Genomic DNA, 22,007 nt, shown 5'->3' on the forward strand with positions numbered 1-22,007 from the left:
TGATGGGAACTAATAATAGCTTGCAATTGAAAAATGGGTTGTCATGATACATGATGAAGGAATAACTGAATGGGTAAGCAATAAAGATCAGGTGTCAAGTGAATGGAGAATGATGCATGCTTACGGTGAGGTTTCCATAGAGGTAGTGTGGCACGAGGAATGTGAGTGGAGCAAGGCGGTTACACAATATTATGAGCAGAGGCTAAGTGGAAAGGGGTGTGGAATATATTGTGATGCTTTCTCTCTGGTCCCACTTTTGGGAATCTCTCTCTCTCTCTCTCTCTGACATTTCTATTCCCTTCTCTTTCTGCATTTTCCTTCACGTTGGTAAGCTTGTAATCTGATATTTGAACCTTCTATCAGTATTTTGAGGATAAATTTCTGCAGCAATTAGATTACCTATGCTTATATTATTAATTCTTGGATTTGATTTGTTGGTGATCATGACAGAGATCAAAGATGCTAGTAATATCTTCAACTTATCAATTTGCATTAAAAACAATTCTTGGTGAGTGCCTTGGTTTTATTTTGTTTTATTTAGCATTTTATTTTCATTTTTGATAATGATAATAAGACGTAATGATATGTACAATGACTATTAATCTCTTACAAGTTCATAATCTTTTATGTGATATATCATTCTCATAGAAGTGTACTAGATGAAGATACAAGTGATGAGAAGTAATATTTGGCAGCTGGAACCAAAAAAAAAAAAAAAAAACAGATACGTTACTATGAAAGTTTCAGTTATCAAATTTGTACTGTATTCAACATTGCTATATGTTATTACCCTGTTTTAGGTGTCACTTTAATAATTTAGCTTGTTATTTTCATGCTTAATGGTGATATATGATTACAAATATCCCTTTCAAGCTCATAATCTCCTGTGATACATAGTTGGAAAAATAATCACTAGTCCACATCTTTAATATAAGCACATATTCATTTCTCAGTCATAATTATTATAAATTGATTCTTATATTTGAAATTATCAAAATATACATATCATTCATTCTGAGGTCTAACATTATTGTGTATGATTTTTCTAATGAATATGGAAGTACATATTGATCCTAGCAAGAAACGAACCAACATATATTTGGTTCTCAAGTTTGGTTTATAACACTAAATTTCTTCTTAGTTTAATATTAAAATGCTCTCCACAAGAATTAAATCGAAATTAATGAACTGCATTTAACAAAAACATGTACATTAAGCATAACATTTCATAGTCTTTGAAACCTTTTTTTTTATTGTGCACAAAGTATCTTTTTTATTGAAAGTTATGTTATTTGAAGCATGGTCAGACATTAAATGCGAGCATTTTTTTTAGTAAAAAATGAGAATATTAGCTCACTAGGTTGTGAGAGTCTAGGTTCTTCTGCCAAATCCAACCCCTTGTAATTAGTCTTTGGAACATTTAGTGGTTGAGAAAAAAGGAATCATAGATCTAAGCTCCCTCTAGCTGTTATAAAAAAAAAAAAAAGGAAAATATTGATAGTTGCATTATGTTGTATGTGAAATCTTCTGTAAAAGATAGCTTTAGGAATGTATGTGGCCTAAGGAAAGTCCCTGTGGTAGTTTAATCAACTGAACTAAGCCTTTCATGTAGTTTTAGTGAAAAGGTTAAACCATGTATGAAACTCAAATTATCGCATTGATGTATGAATTTAAAAAATACAAAACAATCATTTACTTCTTTTTTCTTCGTTTTTTTTTTTTGCTAACAAAAAGTTCTTTTTAGATGAATGGGGTCCCAACTCCTAAGAGCTTGCTAGGGTCAGAGTATACTTTCAAATTCAATGAGTGCATATAGGAATACTTATAGATTGTCTATCAGCAACATTCTAACATTGACAATGAGATTTGATTCATGACTTGTAAGTGATGGGCTAAATCCTTACAAACTTGACTAACCTTTGTTAGTAATTAATCACCTACTTCATTAGCCCTTGTGTTGGGCTCATGGGCGAAGAATAATTCATTTAAATTTATATTCCAATGTATGATTGAATTTGTTGACCTGATCTAGCAATGAGTCGACAAAACTGGCACCAAGATAATATAATAATATTAAAATATTATTAAAATAATATAATAGAATTAAAATATTAAAAAATATTCATATTTGAATATATATATATATATATAATATTTAAATAAAAAAGTCATTAAAACGGAATATTCATCCATAAAATCTTATGCATATGTCTTGTACAAATATTAATTATAATTTTATGACAATAATAAAATAAAATAATGTTAAAAAATATTAATTAATTGATTTAAATTAGATTTAATGTTTACAATTCAAAAGAAAAAGGGAAGAAAAATAAAAAGATAAAAATAATAAAATAATAAAATCCAACCTAGGTGAACCCATATCCTGATTTCTGAAAGCCAGCAATCCCTAACTGAAGCCTACTTTTATATATTAATCGATAGATATTTACCCTCCAAAAGAATGAAATCCAGATTGGTATAATATTATACTGTAAGTTAGAAAATAACAGAACTCTGATCCAATAAGTGGCAAAAATCTATTAATAACTCAATAAATGTCAATGTGGCACAATAGCAGTCCTTATTTTAATCAAACGACTATTGGAGATTTTTTCATATGATATGAAAAAAACACCAAATCTCATCTATCATATCAGATCATATATGTGTTGTTCTAAATTTTTGGAGAAACATGCGTTTGAGGTGTTTTGATTGTTAGAGTTACACTAAATTTTTGTAAAGAAAATGTATTTTAATAATTGTTATGCATTAATGAATTCTGATGATTATTATTGAAATACTTATTGAGTGATTGAATTTGTATAATTCATTCCAAATCTAAAATTACGACAACCTCAACAAATGTCCCTAATTGTATACGTTACTGTGTGTCGTGTATATTGCCAGGTCCAAGATGACTCTTCTATGAAATATACCACAAGTGACAAGTCCACGCAAGTATAAAATAAGTTAGAAAAATTATAAATGATAATATGTCCAAAAATTAAGGTGGTCACCACTTGGACAATTACAATAATGAAAACAAATATATCAAAAAAGTACGTGCGTTCAAAAATGTATAAAAAAGCAGAGAAATAACTAATCAAAAAATAAGTTGAAGGAAATGGTCATATTTCCACATTACTCAAAGAGTACGTGCGTTCAAAAAAGGACCACCATAATTACAGGAAAAAGGTCAGAAATCAAGGTTCAATCTCTTAATGCGCGTTGAAAAAAAAAAACCATGAAAATGTAAACAGATTATTTAGTTTTGGTTACTAATTTATATAATGATAAGAATTTACACATATAAAAAATCATGAAACGACAATTTCAATTAAAAATATATATATATATATATATATCACCTAAATTGGAATAAATCAATTTAAGAGAAATAACTGAAAAAGGTTTATGTTCCAAAATTATATATAAAAAAAGTCCTAACATTAGAAAAACAGGTAAAAAAAAAAGTCAAATAAGACAGTCATAACATGCACAAACCAAACAAAACAAACATCAAGTTTTCCACATTATTGAAATTTCTGGTAGTAAAACTTGTGGCCTACATATTGAAATAAGTTTCAAATTTGGATGGTATTGTCCAGTAAAATTTGGGTGCACAAGAAAGTCTTGATATTGCAGTATTAGACAATGGCAATGAATTGATATATATGTCAAATTTTCCACATCGTACCTGTTGAAGGAGACTTGTAGACTTGCAAATTAAGTTCAGAAAATGATGAAAAAATCTTCAAAGGTTTTAAAACTTTGAAAAGACCATGACAATAGACAACCATATGGAAAACAAATGCCTCCTAATTTTTCCACATGACATTGATATTTGGTTGAAAACTTGTCTCATTAATAATAATAAAAAAAGCCCAATAGAATTATAAATCAAGTCAGAAATTAATACTCATCAGAGACAACAAAATGAATATATCAAGTTGACACAAAAAAGTTAGATTATATTTTGGGTCATTTATTATATTTGTATCAGAATATCTTCAGCATTTGAAGAAATTGAACAAGTATAAAGTAAATAAGCATACGAAGAAGATTCTACAACATAGGATTTACGTAGTTCAACTTTCTGTTAGAGCCTACAGTTTGGTTTTTAAAACCAAACCATGAGACATTTCTTGTTATGAGTTCATATATTGGCTTGGGGAACTCACAAATCTAAATAATTATCTCTCACAATATGATGCTGATTTTTTTTTTTTTCGAATGGGTTCTTGTTTCAAACTTGTGTTCATGACTTTCTGTATTTCTATTGAGGGACCGATATGACAAGAAGAAATGCCCATAGAAAGTTCTGACCATCAAGAAATCAAGCGAAGTGCTATGAAGCATATCAAAATGATTTCACATCTAATAATTAAGTCCCATTTAATTAGTAGAAAGGAATAAATTGAAAAAATATTGGTAAAAAAATGATCAAAATATGAAGGGAATAAGTGAACCATATCCATAAGGAAGAAGGGTTATTTAATTCATAGAGTTAAGAGCTATAATTCATGAGATTTTTGGAGTGTATAATGATTCACATATTTGTGGTACATAGTATTGAGTTTTATATTATGCTTACTACGGGAGAAATGGTGATTTAATTGATTGTATTAATTTATCAAAGCATTCTATATTCATTTCCTTGCTAACACCCTTAGTGTTAGAACTTATCACTCAAAAGAGTTTTATAAATTGATTGAATTAATCTGGACGGACTCCTTTCATTAAATGAGGTAGGTCTAGATTGGGGTTTATATAGCCAAAAAAAAAAAATCCAATTTTTAAAAAGTAAATAGTTATAATGTCTTACGTGTATATATCGCTCCCCTTTACTTTCTTAAAATAAAAAGCCTAATGTCACCAAAGTAGATCAAGCTTTAAGATATACATATTACATAAAGATACTTTGACAACCAACGCATTCGTAAAAGTTATTTTTTTCTCATAAGGAAATTATATAAATAACATTTTAAGTTTAATAATACATATTCAATTATATATATACATATATATATTTTAGAAAAATTAATTTGTAGCTCCTTCTATTTTTTAATTTTGAATTAAGTCATTGTAATTTATTTTCTTTTAATTATAGTTTGATTAATTAAATATATTAGTCCTTGAAAGTTAAAAATATTAATAAATATTAAATTTATTAAAAAATCCTTTCAAAATTTTTTATTTAAAAAATATCTACAGTTTTATTAATTTTTTTGGAAATTCTATACATATAAAATTTATGTAGATAACATAACTTAATTATATATATATATATTGAATTATAAAATTATGAAATTAATTCTAAAATTATATAATCTTTTAATAAACATATAGAAGTCCTTAATTTTGTTTTTCAAAATAATAAATTAAAGGATTTTAACAACCAATGACTAAAAGGAATAATATATTTAATCAATAAAATTATAAGAATTTGATTAAAATAAAATAAATTGAAAAGATCTAATTTAAAATTGAAAAAAAATTAAAAGGACCTGCATATTAATTCTTCCTAATTTTTTTGTTTTGAACTCGTTTATATATAGATAATAAATTTATTAAAAATTGAAAATGCTGTGACTAAATTTGATAAGTTATTCAATGGTTTTATCATTTAAGAGAACTAATGACTTGATAAGTAATGAATTCACATAGACTAGAGATGATGTGAGTGGTAAAAGTTCTCCTTACTTAAACAATTGTTGGGAATTTGAATCGCAGTCCTTGTGTAAGTACTACTCTGTTTTTGAGTATAGGAGAATTACCCTATACCTTTTGTTTTTAGTTAATTTCAAATTTCAAAAAGCATTTATCACAATTTTTCCAAATTATTCCACATAAAATCAATGTTTATTTTTACTAAACAAATTTTTAATTAATTATAGTGATGATTTAATCTAATTTTTTAAATTTTAGGCATAATTATTACACTTAACCAATTTTTTTTAAACTACGTAAATTACTGTTAAGTTTAGTAATTTTTAAACAAATACAAGCTTAGTTAAACTTGTTAAGCTTGTCAATTTTTTTTTTGAGTTGAGTAAGTTAAATATATATTATGAAGAATTCAATTTATAAAAGTTATAAGACTTAGTTCAAAGAAAAAAACTTGAAATGTAAAAACTAATATTAATAAAAAAAAAAAAATTCGTCAATGTAGATGGGTTTAATTCGATGATTTATATTTTTAATATATTTAAATTAAATTACAATTATATTTTAATAGCTAGTGTTAATATAGGCAAACTCTTACGAGTTTACGATCCGAGTTTGTGATAAGAGTTTACATTCCTATCACGAGTTTACTTCAACTTACGAATTTAATAACCTTGGTTGGTAGAATCTACTTATTATAATTTAAAAATAAAAAGAATAATGTTAGTCATCGACAATGAATATTGATGAAAAAAGTCCGTGGTGAAAATATCAAAACAGAAAAATTAAAACTGATGATTGTCATTCTACAATTATTACTTTTAACTTCCTTTTCTTTTTTCAACTTTTTCGGATACCGTTCATCAACCAAAATAGAGGAAAATAGTTACGGTAAAGAGAAAAAAAGGAAAGGTAAAACAAAATATCGGTCTCAAATGATAATAATCGTTTATAATTTAATATGTAACGATCATGAAAATTTTAATTGTGAATGGTGCTCGTTGAGGGTTCAAATTAAGGGGATAAAAATTCATATTTTAAAAAATTACTGTTCATTGAATCCAACAATGCTCCGATCTAATCAAATAACACTAAATATTATATAACTATATTTAAAAATATAAAATATTATTGTCAGAAATACATTAAAATTTGAATTGCTTAAAATAAATTAAAGGGCAGCAAATTTTAACTTTTGTTCTTCAAATCTAAATTTTCAATACAAACAGATTTGTTTGCCTTCGCTTATATGAAAGAAATGGAGATAATAAGGAATTTTCAAGGCTTGACGTGATTTTTATGCACTTTTTTTTCAAGACATAAGACTTGCACACATTTATGTTATCAGGCTTTGGCCAGCAAATAATAATAATAATAATAATAATAATAATAATAATAATAAAGAATTATGCGATCTCGCAATTGACACGGCAATTATATGTCTATACCACATCGAAGAAACTACTTTCCATGAAGTTGCTGGATGACCATGGCCCAATCAATGAAGTACAACAACAACAACAACAACAACAACAATAATAATAATAATAATAATAAAAGGTATGTAAGAAAATAATAATTAGTAATGGCTTTATAAAACTTTTATTCGACTTTGAACACCTCGTCAATGAAGCAGAACAATAGAAAAAGACGCGTAAAAAAGTGAAGGAAAATGCAATGGCCAACCTCGCTACCTTGCTAGAAACACCTTACTTGTTCCCTCATTTGATCATAACAATCCATTCATAAACTAATTATTGATGATGGCATACTCCAATAATATTATGTCAGTACCTCCAATAATAAAGTTGATCGCCAGAAATTTAATAAGCAATTATTCATCATAAATCATAAATTTATAAATAATGGGAAATTTCTTTTGAAACAAAAAACTTAGAGATTATATTTGGGTCAGTTTTTTATATTTGCACTAGAAAATCTTCAATTAACCTGAACTATTGCTTTTTATAAAAATACGTTTTAGTTAAAAATACATTAGAGTTGTATTAAAAAAAATACATTAGAGTTAAACCAAGCCATGAATTTGAAGATATAACGTTGTTCAAGTTTAGGGATATATGTTTAAACTTAATGATAAAGAAATGACGATAATAAGTAATTTCGAAAGTTGACGTGACTTTTGTGCAGTTCCATTTTCCATCTCAGACCCAAAACTGAAGACTTTTCAACATTAACGAAGGCCAATAATATCTATAATAAACTTAATATATAATAGAGACAAATGTTTCAAATTGAAGATATTTTTGTTTTGTTTTATTTTAAAAAATGACTTTTAAAATTGAGTTATAAACTAGTTTTTAAAATTAAATTCTAGGAATAAAATCAAACCAAATCTACATCTCTAATTCCCAACACAATATGAGACACTACATTCCATGAAGTTTTTGGATGACGATGATCCAATGATTTTAAAATCATCAGAGAAGAACATAAGCGGGGAAAAAAAATCAAAAAGCTGTATGTCAATGAAGCACAATAATTAAAAAAAAAAAAGATGTGCGCGTAAATAACTTTAGGAAAATGCAATGGCCATTATTGGCCAACCTAGCTGGCTTTTTACATAGACCCCTGCCAGCTTTGCAGTCATTTGATCATAACGATTTATATTTGTTTTCTATTTTTTAATTTTAACAAAAAATTTAAATTATTTTGTAAATATGAACATAATTATTTAAATTTTTTAAAATTAGGAGAGAGAATAGACAACTAGATTATAAGATAAAATAATAATTTTAAAATTATCAATATAATTACAAATTTAAGTATTTTAGAATATTTAACAAAATATTTCTAACGACATTAACAATTGAACTAAAGTGTAGGTTTTAAAAATAAATAAGAAGTTTCTATAATTTAAGTAAAACATGTAGAAATGAAATCACTGTATTTTACTCTTTTCTTTTTGAAAAAGAAAACCATAATATCACCAAAGTAAATAAAGCTTTAATGTTCATCCACTTGCTAGAATAATAATAATAACAAGGGAAAATATAATTATTAATCTCTATAATTTTATTAAGTTTTACTTTTAGTCCCTGTGATTTTGTTTTTTTTTTTTGTTTTTTCAGTCTCTATAGTTTTAGCAAGACTAAGTGGCATTTATTACATTGGTCTAACAATATTAAGTTACAGGAATCATAAGGATTGAAAGATTGAAAACAAATTACAGGGACTTAAAAAAACCTAATAAAACTATATTATGGGTATCAATGATTGTGTTTTCCCTAATAACAACAATGACAACAATTTACCAAATAATACTAGTATTAGTAATTGGATTACACTTATACTAAGTCGACTTTAAAGTGCCCAATACTATGTTTAACTCACACTCGGATGAATTGACATTTTTCAACTTCGTTGGCCTATCAAGGTGCACAGTGCACGTGACCTATTCTTATAATTACTAACGGATTCAATTGCTTAAATTCCCATCTTAGAATATATGCATCAACTCTGCCTCCCACTTGAGCAAGGTAAGACTTTTCTTGCACACACACAAAAACTATAACAATTGCATCGTTATATATAAATTTCATATGGAGGAGCCTCATGCATGTCTTAAAATAGACTCTCCTTTTATATACTTTTGCTCATAACATTTTTACATTATTCTTCACGCTAACCCTTTCCAGGTATATAAGATTATACATTAATTATTTATTAAAAATTGAAAATGTTGTGACTAAATCTAATAAATTACTCCTCAATTGTTTTAGTCGGTGATATACACAAGGAACTAAGGATATATGAGTAATGAATTGTGAATATATTTAATCGGTGATAGACAGTTTAACTAACAAATTTGCCAAAGATACTTTTTTTTTGGCATCAATGTTTTTTAAAGATACTTTAAGAGCATGTTTGATCCATTAAGTGACATTGAATAATAATGAAAAGAGTATGTGTGAAGTTAAAATTAAATATCAAAAAGAGAAATAAAAAGTGATGATTGTATTGTCCTACAATGTTTAGTGCCATTGCTCCTTTTTGTTTTTGAAAATAAAGGTTACCGTTTTTTATTTTGAGGGATAAAGTTTTTTTTTTTTGTTTGCCAGCAATTTTGAGGGAGAGTTAATCACTGGATGTTTAAGAGGTTCTTATTCCTTAAAACTTACTCCTATTAAAAAATGTTATATTATATTTTGGGTCAATTATTATATTTGTATAAGATATCTTCAACATAAGTAGAAATTTAATAGGATATGATGAAATTTTCAAAGATAAACTAAATAGGGATGAGAAGATTTAGGATTTGTTATCGTTAACTGTTGTTAGAGCCCAAGAGTAGTCTTTAAAAGCAAATCAATAGACATTTCTTGTTATATGAGTTCATATTGGGGAGCTTTGCAAATAAAGTCTGATTTATAAATCTAGAGGGTTATTTCTTCCAATATGACAATAATCTTTTTTGGAATGGCTTGTCTCTTTAGATATTGATACTTTTATTGAGAGACCAATATTACAAACAAAACTCATGAAAGGTTTTGACCAGTAATAAATCAAGTGAAGTGCTATGAATCAAAGCTCTCATGCCCATCAGCTCTCAAATGTTATGAGTCCCATATATTAAAGAGTTTTCAAATAAAGTGTGGTTTATAAGTGAAAAAAAATATTCTTTTTAATGAACCAATCTTTTAGAATATGTTCTCGAGAGCATTCTTCACGCATTAATCTTGTCTAAGTTCACTTTCCATGACATTCACATAATTATTCCCTTTGAATGGGTTGTAAGCTATGAATATAATATAGTGTGATCAACAAGGACTAGCTAACCTTTGAGGAAGTACCTCTACTAAATTATAAACATTTCACTTATCTTTTTTTTTAATCAAAACTACACTTTTCCCCTCTTTAAAATTGTAATGGCTCCTCATAAAAAATGAATTGCCCCGCATTGACTTTAATATTATAAAGTATGTACATTTAAAATTTTTTTTACTCTTGTATTTATTACAAAAATAAATTGATGATACAAATAAAATTAATATATATTTTTAAACTTATAATAATTTGTATATTACTTTAATTAATATTTGGAGTTATATTTTTTTAAAAAAATATCAGTAAATTTTATATTTAGTATAAATATTGCCGGTCACAAGAAATAATCAGCCAATGTAAAAATTTAAGATATATATTACATAAAGATACTTTAAGTACAATTGACAACCAATGCTCTCGTAGAGGTGATTTTCTCAGAGAAGGACATTATATAAATAACATTTTAAAGTTGATAACATATATTAAAATATATATATATATATATATATTATTTTTTTGAACTCTTTTATATATATATTTATATAATACATTGATTAAAAATTGAAAATGTTGTAACTAATTCACACAAACCAGAGATGATGTGAGTGGTAAATGTTCTTTTCACTTAAACAAGTGCTGGAAAGTTGAATCTCCGTCCTTGTGCGTGTACCACTCTATTTTTCTTTTTCTTTTTATTTAATTTCAAATTTCAAAAAGCATTTATCACAGTTTTCCCAAATTATCCTGTATAAAATCAATATTTATGGTTACTAAACAAATTTTTTAATTAATTATAGGGAAAATTTAATCAAATTTTTTTAATTTTAAACATAATTATTATATTTAGCCAACTTTTTTAAACTGTATGAATTAATTATTTTTTCTTACATTTGAACATGGAGAGAAAAACAACTTAGTTGATTGGGAGAGGCCTACCCTTTATCTTCTTTGAGAGAGTTAATGTTTTTTTTTTTGGACCAGATGGGAGAGTTAACGTTTGCTGTTAGTGTTCAACTGCTTATATCATAAAAATAAAAAAGTAATGTTGGTCACCGACAGGGAGATTAACTGATACGTTTTACTTTTTGTTTTGACTGACTAACTAATACGTTTTCTAAAGATATGTTTTTTTTTTTTTTTGTGTAGGACTGAAGATATGTTATTTGACATTGAATAATGATGAAATAATCTGTGGTGAAAATATAAAAATAGAAGAATTAAAACTGATGATTGTCGGCCTACAATTTTTACTTTTTTTTTTCTTTTTTTTTTCAACTTTTTCTGACACTGCTCATCACTCCAAAATAGAGGAAAAAAGTTACGGTAAAAAAAATGGGAAGATAAAAGAAAATATGTCTCAAATGGTAATTGTAGTTTATAATTTTATTATGCAACGAACATAACAATTTTAATTGTGAATTCTCGTTGAGGGTTCATATTATGGGGATAAAAAAATCATACTAAGAAAATTACTGTTAATTGAATCCAACAATGCTCCGATCTAAGCAAATAACATTAAACATTATATAATTATATTAAAAAGATAAAATCTTTTTGTCTGAAATACATTAAAATCTGAATTGCTTAAAATAAATCAAAGGACAACAAATTTGAAGTTTTGTTCCTCAAATCAAAATTTTCGATACAACCAGATTTTGTTTTGTCTTTGCTTACATGAAAGAAATGGAGATAATATGGAATTTTCAAAGTTTGAGGTGATAATTTTATGCACTTTTCTTTCCAAACGTAAGACGTGCACGCATTTATGTTATCCCACTTTGGGCAAAAAAATTATGTTATCTCAACATTGACACGGCAATTAAATGTCTATCTCACACTGAAGAAACTACATTCCATGAAGTTGCTGGATGTCCATGGTGGTCCAGTCAATGAAGCACAATAATTGAAAAAAAAAAAAAGAGATGTAAGAAAATAATAATAATTAATAATGGCTTTAAAAAACTTTTCTTCGACTTTAGAACGCCCCGTCAATGAAGCACGATAATCAATATAAAAAACAGATGCGTAATGCAGTGGCCAACCTAGCCAGCTAGCTTTCTATAAAGACCCTGTCTTTGCACTCATTTGATGATAACTCTAATCATAAATTATTTACGATGGCATACTCCAATAATGTTATGTCAGCTCCTCCAACAATGGCTGTAGTCATGGTCTTATTTCTCTTTTATAATGCTGCTGCCTTTGTAGAGGAGGAGAAACATGCTTTGATTCAGAGCAAATGGTGGAATTATCATTATAGCAATGATAGCTACCGTAACGACTCGGTCGACCCCTGTGAGTGGAAGGAGATAATTTGTAATGAACTTGGAAGTATTACTCAGATTTCGACACCAAGTATCCCTCCACAGAAGCCTCGCCTTGCAGATCTAAACTTCACTGCATTCCCTAATCTAGAATACATATTTCTTGATCGGATGGGGTTGGTGGGTGGCATTCCAACTGAGATTGGAACTCTTCGCAATCTCAACTATCTGTCCTTCTTTGACAACAATATTACGGGTGAGTTTCCGTCCACACTTGTTTATTATCCTTAGTCGTTAAGCATTGTTGGATTTGATGAGTAGAAACCACGTTTTGACAAGCCTTTCTTTCAACTTTTGGGTTTTATAAGCAATCTTGACTACCTATACTTATTTAGAAATTCTTTTGTTCATTAAACCCTCTCATAATTTAATCTTTCATGATACCACAAGATCTTCATGAGGCCTTTCTTTCAACTTTGGGTTTTTCAAGCAATATCAGGTATTTATATTTGCTGTCAAATGCTTTTAAAAGTGAGGTCCCCTCTTCAATTTAATATTTGACCATATAAATGATTGATGGCTTTTAAAGAAAATATTAGTTTTATAACTAATAAATTTAGTCAGTCTAATTTGAGCTCTTATAATATTTCTAGACCTACTACTTTTCCTTCCAATAATTTTAATTTAATTTGTTTGTGATTGAAATTATATAGGTCATTCTGATTCAAATAGGTGCCTTTTTTTTTTAAATCACACTACTGTTTTATGAGTTTCAATAAATTTTTTCTAATTCTATTGGCCTGCCTTTAATTTGACTCAGTTTATGTGATGGATTTATAGGCACCATTCCAACTCAGATTAGAAGTCTTGGCAATCTCACCTATCTATACTTGTCTAATAACAATCTTACTGATGAGTTGCCTTCTGCACCTGTTAATTAGCTACAGTCATTTAAATTGATGGATTTGAGTGAAAACAAGGATTTGGTTAAGCCTTTCTTTCAACTTTGGGTTTTATGAGCAATCACAAGCATCTATATTTGTCCGATCAAATTATTTAAATTTGAGATGCTCTCTTCAATTCAATCATTGATGAAATTTTAATTTCAGCTTTATGGTTCTTAAATAAAATGTTAGCTTTATAACCAATAAGTTCAATTGAATTTGAATTCCAAAAATATTTTTGATCCAACCACTTTCCTTATAAATTTGATTTCATTTGTTCGTGATTGAAATTGCACGTATGGTTCTAACTCAGAATGGTTGGATTATTTGAGTAGTGGAAAAAAGTTTGGCAAAACCATTACTTCAAGTTTGGGTTTTATAACCATTCTGGCTCATTTATAATTGTTGGATTTGCGTGGAAACAAGGCTTTGGTGAAGCTTTTCTTTCAACTTTGAGTTTTATAAGCAATCTCAAGTACCTATATTTGTCCTCAAATTATTTTAAATCATGAGATGCCCTTTTCAATTTAATATTAAGAGAATGACAGTAAAGTTCCAAAAGAACAATTTAAATTCCCGACAAAATTGAGTAAAAAGTTATAAATATTAATTTAGACCGCTACAATAAAAATCTCAAATTGCAAACTAAGAGTTCAATGAATAATTTAAATGATTTATTTGTAGTTAGAACTTTTAAATTTGTAATTTTTTAAATTGATATTTAAACTATACATTTCAAAAATATTATTGATGACCTAATTGTCATTAATTCCCTCATTTGGGACTTAACTATGTCTTTCCCCTTTAATATTTGATGAAATATATTATAGAAGATCTTGATGGTTGTTAAATAAAATATTAGTTTTATAACTAACAAATTTAGTCATTCTAGATCTTATTAGAATTTAGATTGTTTGCAATTACAATTATAGGTACCATTATGACTCAAATAGGAGCTCTTCAAAATCTCACTCAATTACAATTGTTGGATTTGAGTGGAAACAAGTTAAGTGGAATCATTCCAACTCAGATTGGAAGTCTTAGCAATCTCACTTATCTACGCTTGTCTAATGACAGCCTTACTGGTAAGTTGCATTATTTCCACAAGCCTCATCACTCAGTTAGAATTGTTGGATTTGAATTGAAACAAGGCTTTCGTGTTGTCTTTCTTTCAACCTTGGGTTTTATGAGCAATCTCAAGTACTTATATTTGTCCTCAAATTATTTTAAACGTTAGTATAACTAACAAATTCAATCAAATGAGTTCCTATATATTTATGGTCTTAATGTACTTTGCCCCTAAGGTGAACAACCCTAGGTGGTTGGAGTTGATATCTTTTTTGTGTACCAAAAAAAAACTTAATGAAATAGGGAAATAATTTAAAAAATAAATTATTCAACATGATTTATGCTTTTTCCCCTTAAATTTTATTAATTTGAACACAATATTTTTTAAATTATTTATATAAATATTGTCAAAATTATTTAAAGTTTCTAAAAATGAGAGGGGAGAGAGTAGAGAATTGAATTACAAGGGCCAGTTAATACTTTTAAGTTTTTTAACATAATTAAAAATAAAAAGTTGAAATATTTTAGAATCTTTAACATAATATTAGTAATGATATATTTAAAAATTAGATTAAAGTGTATATTTTAAAAATAGAAAAGAAGTGTTTGTGATTTTAGGGGGGAAAAAAGTGATGTCATTGCATACACCATACACATTGACACATGATTCCGGAAGATGCAAGGCGGTCGTCAACAATAAGTCCTCTCTGCTCTCTCCCAATGATCATATGGAGAGTTTTTGGCCACGGTCACTTGGTACATTACCTACTTCGAGGAAACTTTGAAAAAGGAAAAAAAGAGTTACAATAGTAAAATGTAAAATACTATGATAGTGACTACTGTTTTTATGAGATTACAAAATTTTAAACATGAAATCCCCTCTTCAATTTCACAAAATTTTAAGAGCTTGATAGTCCTTAAATAAAATATTTGTTTTATAACTAACAAATTCAATTGAATATGAGCTCCTCTATATTTATGATTCTAATGTACTTTGCCTTTAAGGTGAATAAGCCTAAGTGGTTGGAGTTAATATCGTTTTGTGTACAAAAACATCTTAATGAAATAGGGAAATACTTAAAAAAAAAGAGCTATTCAATATGATTTATGCTTATTTTTCCTTAAATTTTATTAATTTGAAAACAATATTTTTAAATTATGATATAGTTTGTTCTGCAATTGAAATTGTAGGTACCATTCCAACTCAGATTGGAAGTCTCCAAAACCTCATCTATCTAGACTTGTCTAGCAACAATCTCATTGGTCAGTTACCTTTCATACTTGTTAATTAACCTCATTCATTTAGATTTGTTAAATTTGAGAGGAAACAAGTTTTGATGAATTAACTATTCCTTCAACTTTGGATTTTATAAGCAATCTAAAATACACATATTTGTCCTTAAATTCTTTTGCACATGAAACCCCCTCTCAAACTTTATCTTTCATGAGATTACAAGATCTTCACACTTGTATTTTAGTAGCGATCTTAAGTACATATATTTGTATTGTCAAGTGCTTTTAAACGTGAGATGCACTATTTAATTTAGTTACTTTGATTTGAGTTTCAATAATATTTTTGGTCCTACTCCTTTGCCCCTAATTTTGATTTAATTTGTATGTGATTCAAATTATATATAGGAAACATTCCACTTGAGATATTTGCTCTTCAAAATCTCACTCGTCTATACTTGAATAATAATAAACTTATTGGAGGCATGCCTTCTGCACTTACAATTAACGTCACTCATTTACAACAATTGGACTTGAGTGGAAACAAGTTTGGTGGAGCCATTCCTTCAAGTTTGGGTTTTATAACCACTCTTAGATATTTGAACTTGTCTTCAAATATGTTCATTGGAGAGATACCTTCTTCAATTTCAAATTTGGAAAGACTAGATATTCTTGATTTTTCCCACAATCAATTCATTGGTCTCATACCCCAAGATATTGGGAAATTAACAAGTTCGGAAGCTTTAAACTTGACCAACAATCTTTCTGGCCTTATTTCTGTGATTAAAGGTATCACATATTTGAGATCTTTCAATATATCAAAAAACAATATATATGGAATCATTCCTCGAGAAATCGGAGATCTCTTATATCTTGAAAATCTAGATCTCTCACAAAACAAGCTTGTTGCAAGTTTACCAAACTTGCAATCATTGAAACTTTTGGTTGCCAACTTTAGTCACAACATGATTAGTGGTGAGATACCACCGAGCTTTTGCACATATCAACATATGTCACGCATAGATTTGAGCTACAATAACATCACTGGTAACATACCAAAAGAACTTGGTCAGCTAGAATTCATCAACTTGTCATATAATTCCCTTAATGGCCATGTCCTAAAGGAAGTATATTATAAATTTCCTCATGACATATTGAATGGTAACAAAGAGTTATTACTTGGTCTGGAGAAGAATCATTATTTCTCTAATCATATAAATATACATTATCACATGAAGATCATTCTTCCTATGACAATTTTTCTTGTCATTCTCTTTACTTTTGGATTCTTCCTTTTTCGGTCTTTGGAGAAAAACAAGATAACAAAAGTTGAGATAAGAGCACCAAATAATGGAGATTTATTTTCCATATGGAATTTTGATGGTAAAATTGCATATGAAGATATCATTGAAGCAACAGAAGACTTTGACATCAGATATTGTATTGGAATTGGTGCTTATGGAAGTGTTTATAGGGCACAACTTTGTAGTGGCAAAATTGTAGCGTTGAAAAAGCTTCATAAAAAAGAATATGAAAATCCATCTTTTGCTAGAAGTTTTCATAATGAAGTGAAATTGATGACTAAAATCGACATTGTGACATTGTAAAACTTCATGGATTTTGCTTGCACAATCTATGCATGTTTCTCATCTATGAATACATGGAAAGAGGAAGCCTCTTTTATGTACTGAGTAAAGAAGATGAAGCTAAAGAGTTGGATTGGACCAAGAGGGTGAATGCCATTAAAAGAATAGCAAATGCCTTATTCTACATGCATCATGATTGCGCACCTCCAATTATCCATCGAGACATAACAAGTACTAATGTATTGTTAAACTCAAAGATGGAAGCTTTTGTCTCTGACTTTGGCATAGCTAAAATCCTTGATCCCAATTCATCCAATTAAACTCTTCCAATGGGTACTTATGGTTATATTGCTCCAGGTAAGTTTTCTTTTTTTTTTTTGCCCTATTATCCTCTTATTGTCTTGTGTCATGTTCTATATAATTAATTTTTGGTTTATTTATTGTAGAACTTGCATACACTTTAGTTGTGACAGAAAAATGTGACATTTATAGTTTTGGAATGGTGGCATTAGAAACAATAATTGGAAGGCATCCTGGAGATTTAATACTATCTTTGATAGAGATCTCTAATCAAAGCATTTTCTTAAGAGATGTCACAAACTCAGGTCTCCCACTTCCGTTACAAAGAGATGCTCAAGATGTGATTCTTTGTGTCACAATAGCACTAGCATGCTTGCATCCCTCACCAAAATCTCGACCAACAATGAAGCAAGTCACTCACAAGCTCTCATTTTCCAACCTTGGATTAACTGTTCCATTCAATGACATTTCACTCCAGTCTTTGATAAATCAAGATATTTTCTAGTATATACAAGGCCAGGAGAAGTTTGATATATGTTTTATATCTTTTGGTAACTAAAAAATATATGTTCATCTCCAATAAAAGCAGTTGTTGGGCTTATTTTTTTTTTTTTCTATTTATAGGCTAGGATAAATATGTTTGGCAAACAAAAATAGGATATCTTATTCAAATAGCATCAGAAGAAACGTATGCAATGCTGTCAACATTTAAATAATTTTACGATATAAAAGGTCTAAAAGAGTCAAACCAAAATTCATAAGATTGTAGATTAGGAACAATCACAAATTGTTCAAAAACATCATTTTGTTCTGAAAAATTAAAAAGACACTTTTGATATATTTTGGTGATTTTATCTCTTGTATAGATGAAAACAGAAAACGTGTTTTTACATGTGTATGGCAGATTATCCCCTTGCCTCAGTGTCGATATTTTCTTATCAGTTTTTGTCTTTTTATCCACAAATATATTGAAGAAATGGGTTACAAAATCACATAGCTTGCTTGCTTGGTAAAGCCAATTTTCTTTTATAGTCATTCGAAAATTTTGCCATATGGTGAACTTGATTATCTCGACTACTTTCTGGATAATTCATTTTTTTTCTTGCGATCCCATTTGATATTTTAACACCCAAACTAACAAGTGAGGTGGAGAATATGAGAACAAAAGAAGAGCCTAAAAATCTTAGCCGTTCATATAGAGGAATTATATTAAATTGCTTTGACCACCAACTGAAATGAAGAACTAAGATTTTGGGCCTTCGATGGGATAATAGAGAAGGCAACAAGAACCTCAAATCCCGAGGTCAATGAATGTGAAATTTAAATGATAAATAAGTGTTGAATTGGAGGGGAAGATGATGGGTGATAGTTATTTTGCATTGTTCAGAGGTAATATTATCGATTGAAATTCTTGTGAGGCATGGTTACTTATATTATCAATTATTATCATTTATGTTGTGGCTTTTGGTTGTACATTTCTCTTCTTCTTTTTTTTCGGTTCTCTTTTTGGTTTGTTCATTGCGTAGAAGATTGGAGCATAAGGTTATAGATGATTTAGGGGATATAAAGGATTGAAGTAATGTAATTGGGGGGCTATTAGTCGAGAAAAAACATAAAGAGGTAATTAAAGGATATCATTTTCAAGCATTTTATGTTCAAGTTTTTTGTTCAACTATTAACTTAGCTATAGGACATTTGGAATAGATCAAGCCTAGTTTGACAAAATGATACACACACATAGTTACTGTTGTCACCGTTACTCCGACCAGCTTGCGCTTTTTAAATGGAACAATAGCTAGCTGTTCTTGAGTTCAGTTTTTATTTCTAATTTTATATGCACACACACACACACACATTGTTGTTTACAGTGTTGTTTGCTTACTATTGTTACCTCGAGAATTTGCAACATTTAGCAATGGTCTTGGAAACTGATTCTTTATATGTACATAAAAAAATATAGGCACATGTGGCATAGAAATTTTAAAAAAATTAAGAAAAATTATGAGAGCAAATGTAACCAAAAGTTTGAGTATTAAATAATTTTTTTTAATAAAAGTCTTTCATTATTTATATAGAATTTGTAGAAATTTTTTATATGACCAGAGAGTCTCATAAGGCTGACGTATGTAGTTTTAATTTGGATGCTTTTAATGGAAATGATAGGTCGAAGAAGAACTTGAATCGACGTGCAGAACATTCAAGCTAACTTTACTTTCTTTTATGGATTTACGATCAATTTGATGAAGAAAAAGATGTCGACATGGAAGGTTTGATAAAAGAGGAAAAAGATTTGGCAAAGAGAATGTTCATAATAGCACTCTAGTGTATATAACTAAAATCCATTAATCGTCCTTCAATAAATAAAGTAATAGAGATATTAGAAGCAGATGATGTTAAAAGTCTTGAAATGCCTCCAAGACCTTCTCTATATCCAGCTGAAACATTTTTTATGGATGAAGGTTTTGACTCTGGCCAAACAGCATCCACTTTCTCTTTACATTCTCATAGCATACGTAGTCCCAATGGGGGTGCAAATGATGGGAACTAATAATAGCTTGCAATTGAAAAAGGGGGTTGTCATGATACATGATGAAGGAATAACTGAATGGGTAAGCAATAAAGATCACGTGTCAAGTGAATGGAGAATGATACATGCTTATGGTGAGGTTGCTATAGAGGTAGTGTGGCACGTGGAATGTGAGTGGAGCAAGGCGGTTACACTATATTATGAGCAGAGGCTAAATGGTAAGGGGTGTGGAATATATTGTGATGCTTTCTCTCTGGTCCTACATTTTGGAATTTCTCTCTCTCTGTGACATTTCTATTCCCTTCTCTTTCTGCATTTTCTTTCACGTTGGTAAGCTTGTAATCTGATATTTGAACCTTCTATCAGTATTTTGGGGATAAATTTCTACAGCAATCAGATTACCTGTGCTTATATTATCAATTCTTGGATTTGATTTGCTGGTGATTATGACAGAGATCAAAGATACTAGTAATATCTTCAACTTATCAATTTGCATTTGATAACAATTCTTGGTCAGTGCCTTGGTTTTATTTTGTTTTATATAGCATTTTATTTTCATTTTTGATAATGATAATAAGACGTAATGATATGTACAATGACTATTAATCTCTTACAAGTTCATAATCTATCATGTGATATATCATTCTCATAGAAGTGTACTAGATGAAGATACAAGTGATGAGAAGTAATATTTGGCAGCTGGAACCAAAAAAAAAAAAAAACAGATACGTTACTATTAAAGTTTCAGTTATCAAATTTGTACTTTATTCAACATTGCTATATGTTATTACCCTGTTTTAGGTGTCACTTTAATAATTTAGCTTGTTATTTTCATGCTTAATGATGATATATGATTTACAAATATCTCTTTCAAGCTCATAATCTCCTGTGATACATAGTTGGAAAAATAATCACTAGTCCACATCTTTAATATAAGCACATATTCATTTCTCAGTCATAATTATTATAAATTGATTCTTATATTTGAAATTATCAAAATATACATATCATTCATTCTGAGGACTAACATTATTGTGTATGATTTTTCTAATGAATATGGAAGTACATATTGATCCTAGCAAGAAACGAACCAACATATATTTGGTTCTCAAGTTTGCTTTATAACACTAAATTTCTTCTTAGTTTAATATTAAAATGCTCTCCACAAGAATTAAATCGAAATTAATGAACTGCATTTAACAAAAACATGAACATTAAGCATAACATTTCATAGTCTTTGAAACATTTTTTTTTTGTGCACAAAGTATCTTTTTTATTGAAAGTTATGTTATTTGAAGCATGGTCAGACATTAAACGTGAGCAACTTTTTTTAGTAAAAATGAGAATATTAGCTCACTAGGTTGTGAGAGGCTAGGTTCTTCTGCCAAATCCAACCACTTTTAATTAGTCTTCGGAACATTTAGTGGTTGAAAAAAAAAGGAATCATAGATCTAAGCTCCCTCTAGCTGTTATAAAAAAAAAAAAAGGAAAATATTGATAGTTGCATTATGTTGTATGTGAAATCTTCTGTAAAAGATAGCTTTAGGAATGTATGTGGCCTAAGGAAAGTCCTTGTGGTAGTTTAATCAACTGAATTAAGCCTTTCATGTAGTTTTAGTGAAAAGGTTAAACC

The 22,007-nt window shown here is 28.6% G+C and overlaps 1 protein-coding gene across 9 annotated transcripts; it reads left to right on the top strand.

Moving 5' to 3' along the window:
- The first annotated feature begins 12,566 nt into the window (after positions 1 to 12,566).
- On the top strand, positions 12,567 to 21,309 carry LOC129320315 (MDIS1-interacting receptor like kinase 2-like). 9 transcript variants are annotated; one of them, XM_054965708.1, is made up of 5 exons: positions 12,567 to 12,975; positions 14,596 to 14,748; positions 15,350 to 15,487; positions 15,923 to 15,994; positions 20,011 to 21,309. In XM_054965708.1, exons 1-5 carry the CDS (start codon positions 12,573 to 12,575, stop codon positions 20,025 to 20,027), a joined length of 783 nt encoding a protein of 260 aa, XP_054821683.1. In that variant the 5' UTR covers positions 12,567 to 12,572; the 3' UTR covers positions 20,028 to 21,309. The 9 variants fall into 9 exon arrangements, 8 of the variants coding, with proteins under 8 accessions (XP_054821683.1, XP_054821676.1, XP_054821679.1 ...); XM_054965701.1 differs by lacking the exon at positions 20,011 to 21,309 and adding an exon at positions 17,994 to 20,004; XM_054965704.1 differs by lacking the exon at positions 20,011 to 21,309 and adding an exon at positions 17,994 to 20,004 and having other exon boundaries at positions 14,617 to 14,748.
- The last annotated feature ends 698 nt before the right edge of the window (positions 21,310 to 22,007 follow it).

Source organism: Prosopis cineraria, unplaced genomic scaffold, assembly GCF_029017545.1.
Source record: "Prosopis cineraria cultivar Desert tree isolate PC_DT_omini unplaced genomic scaffold, ASM2901754v1 PC9, whole genome shotgun sequence".
NCBI classification, from domain to species: domain Eukaryota; kingdom Viridiplantae; phylum Streptophyta; class Magnoliopsida; order Fabales; family Fabaceae; genus Prosopis; species Prosopis cineraria.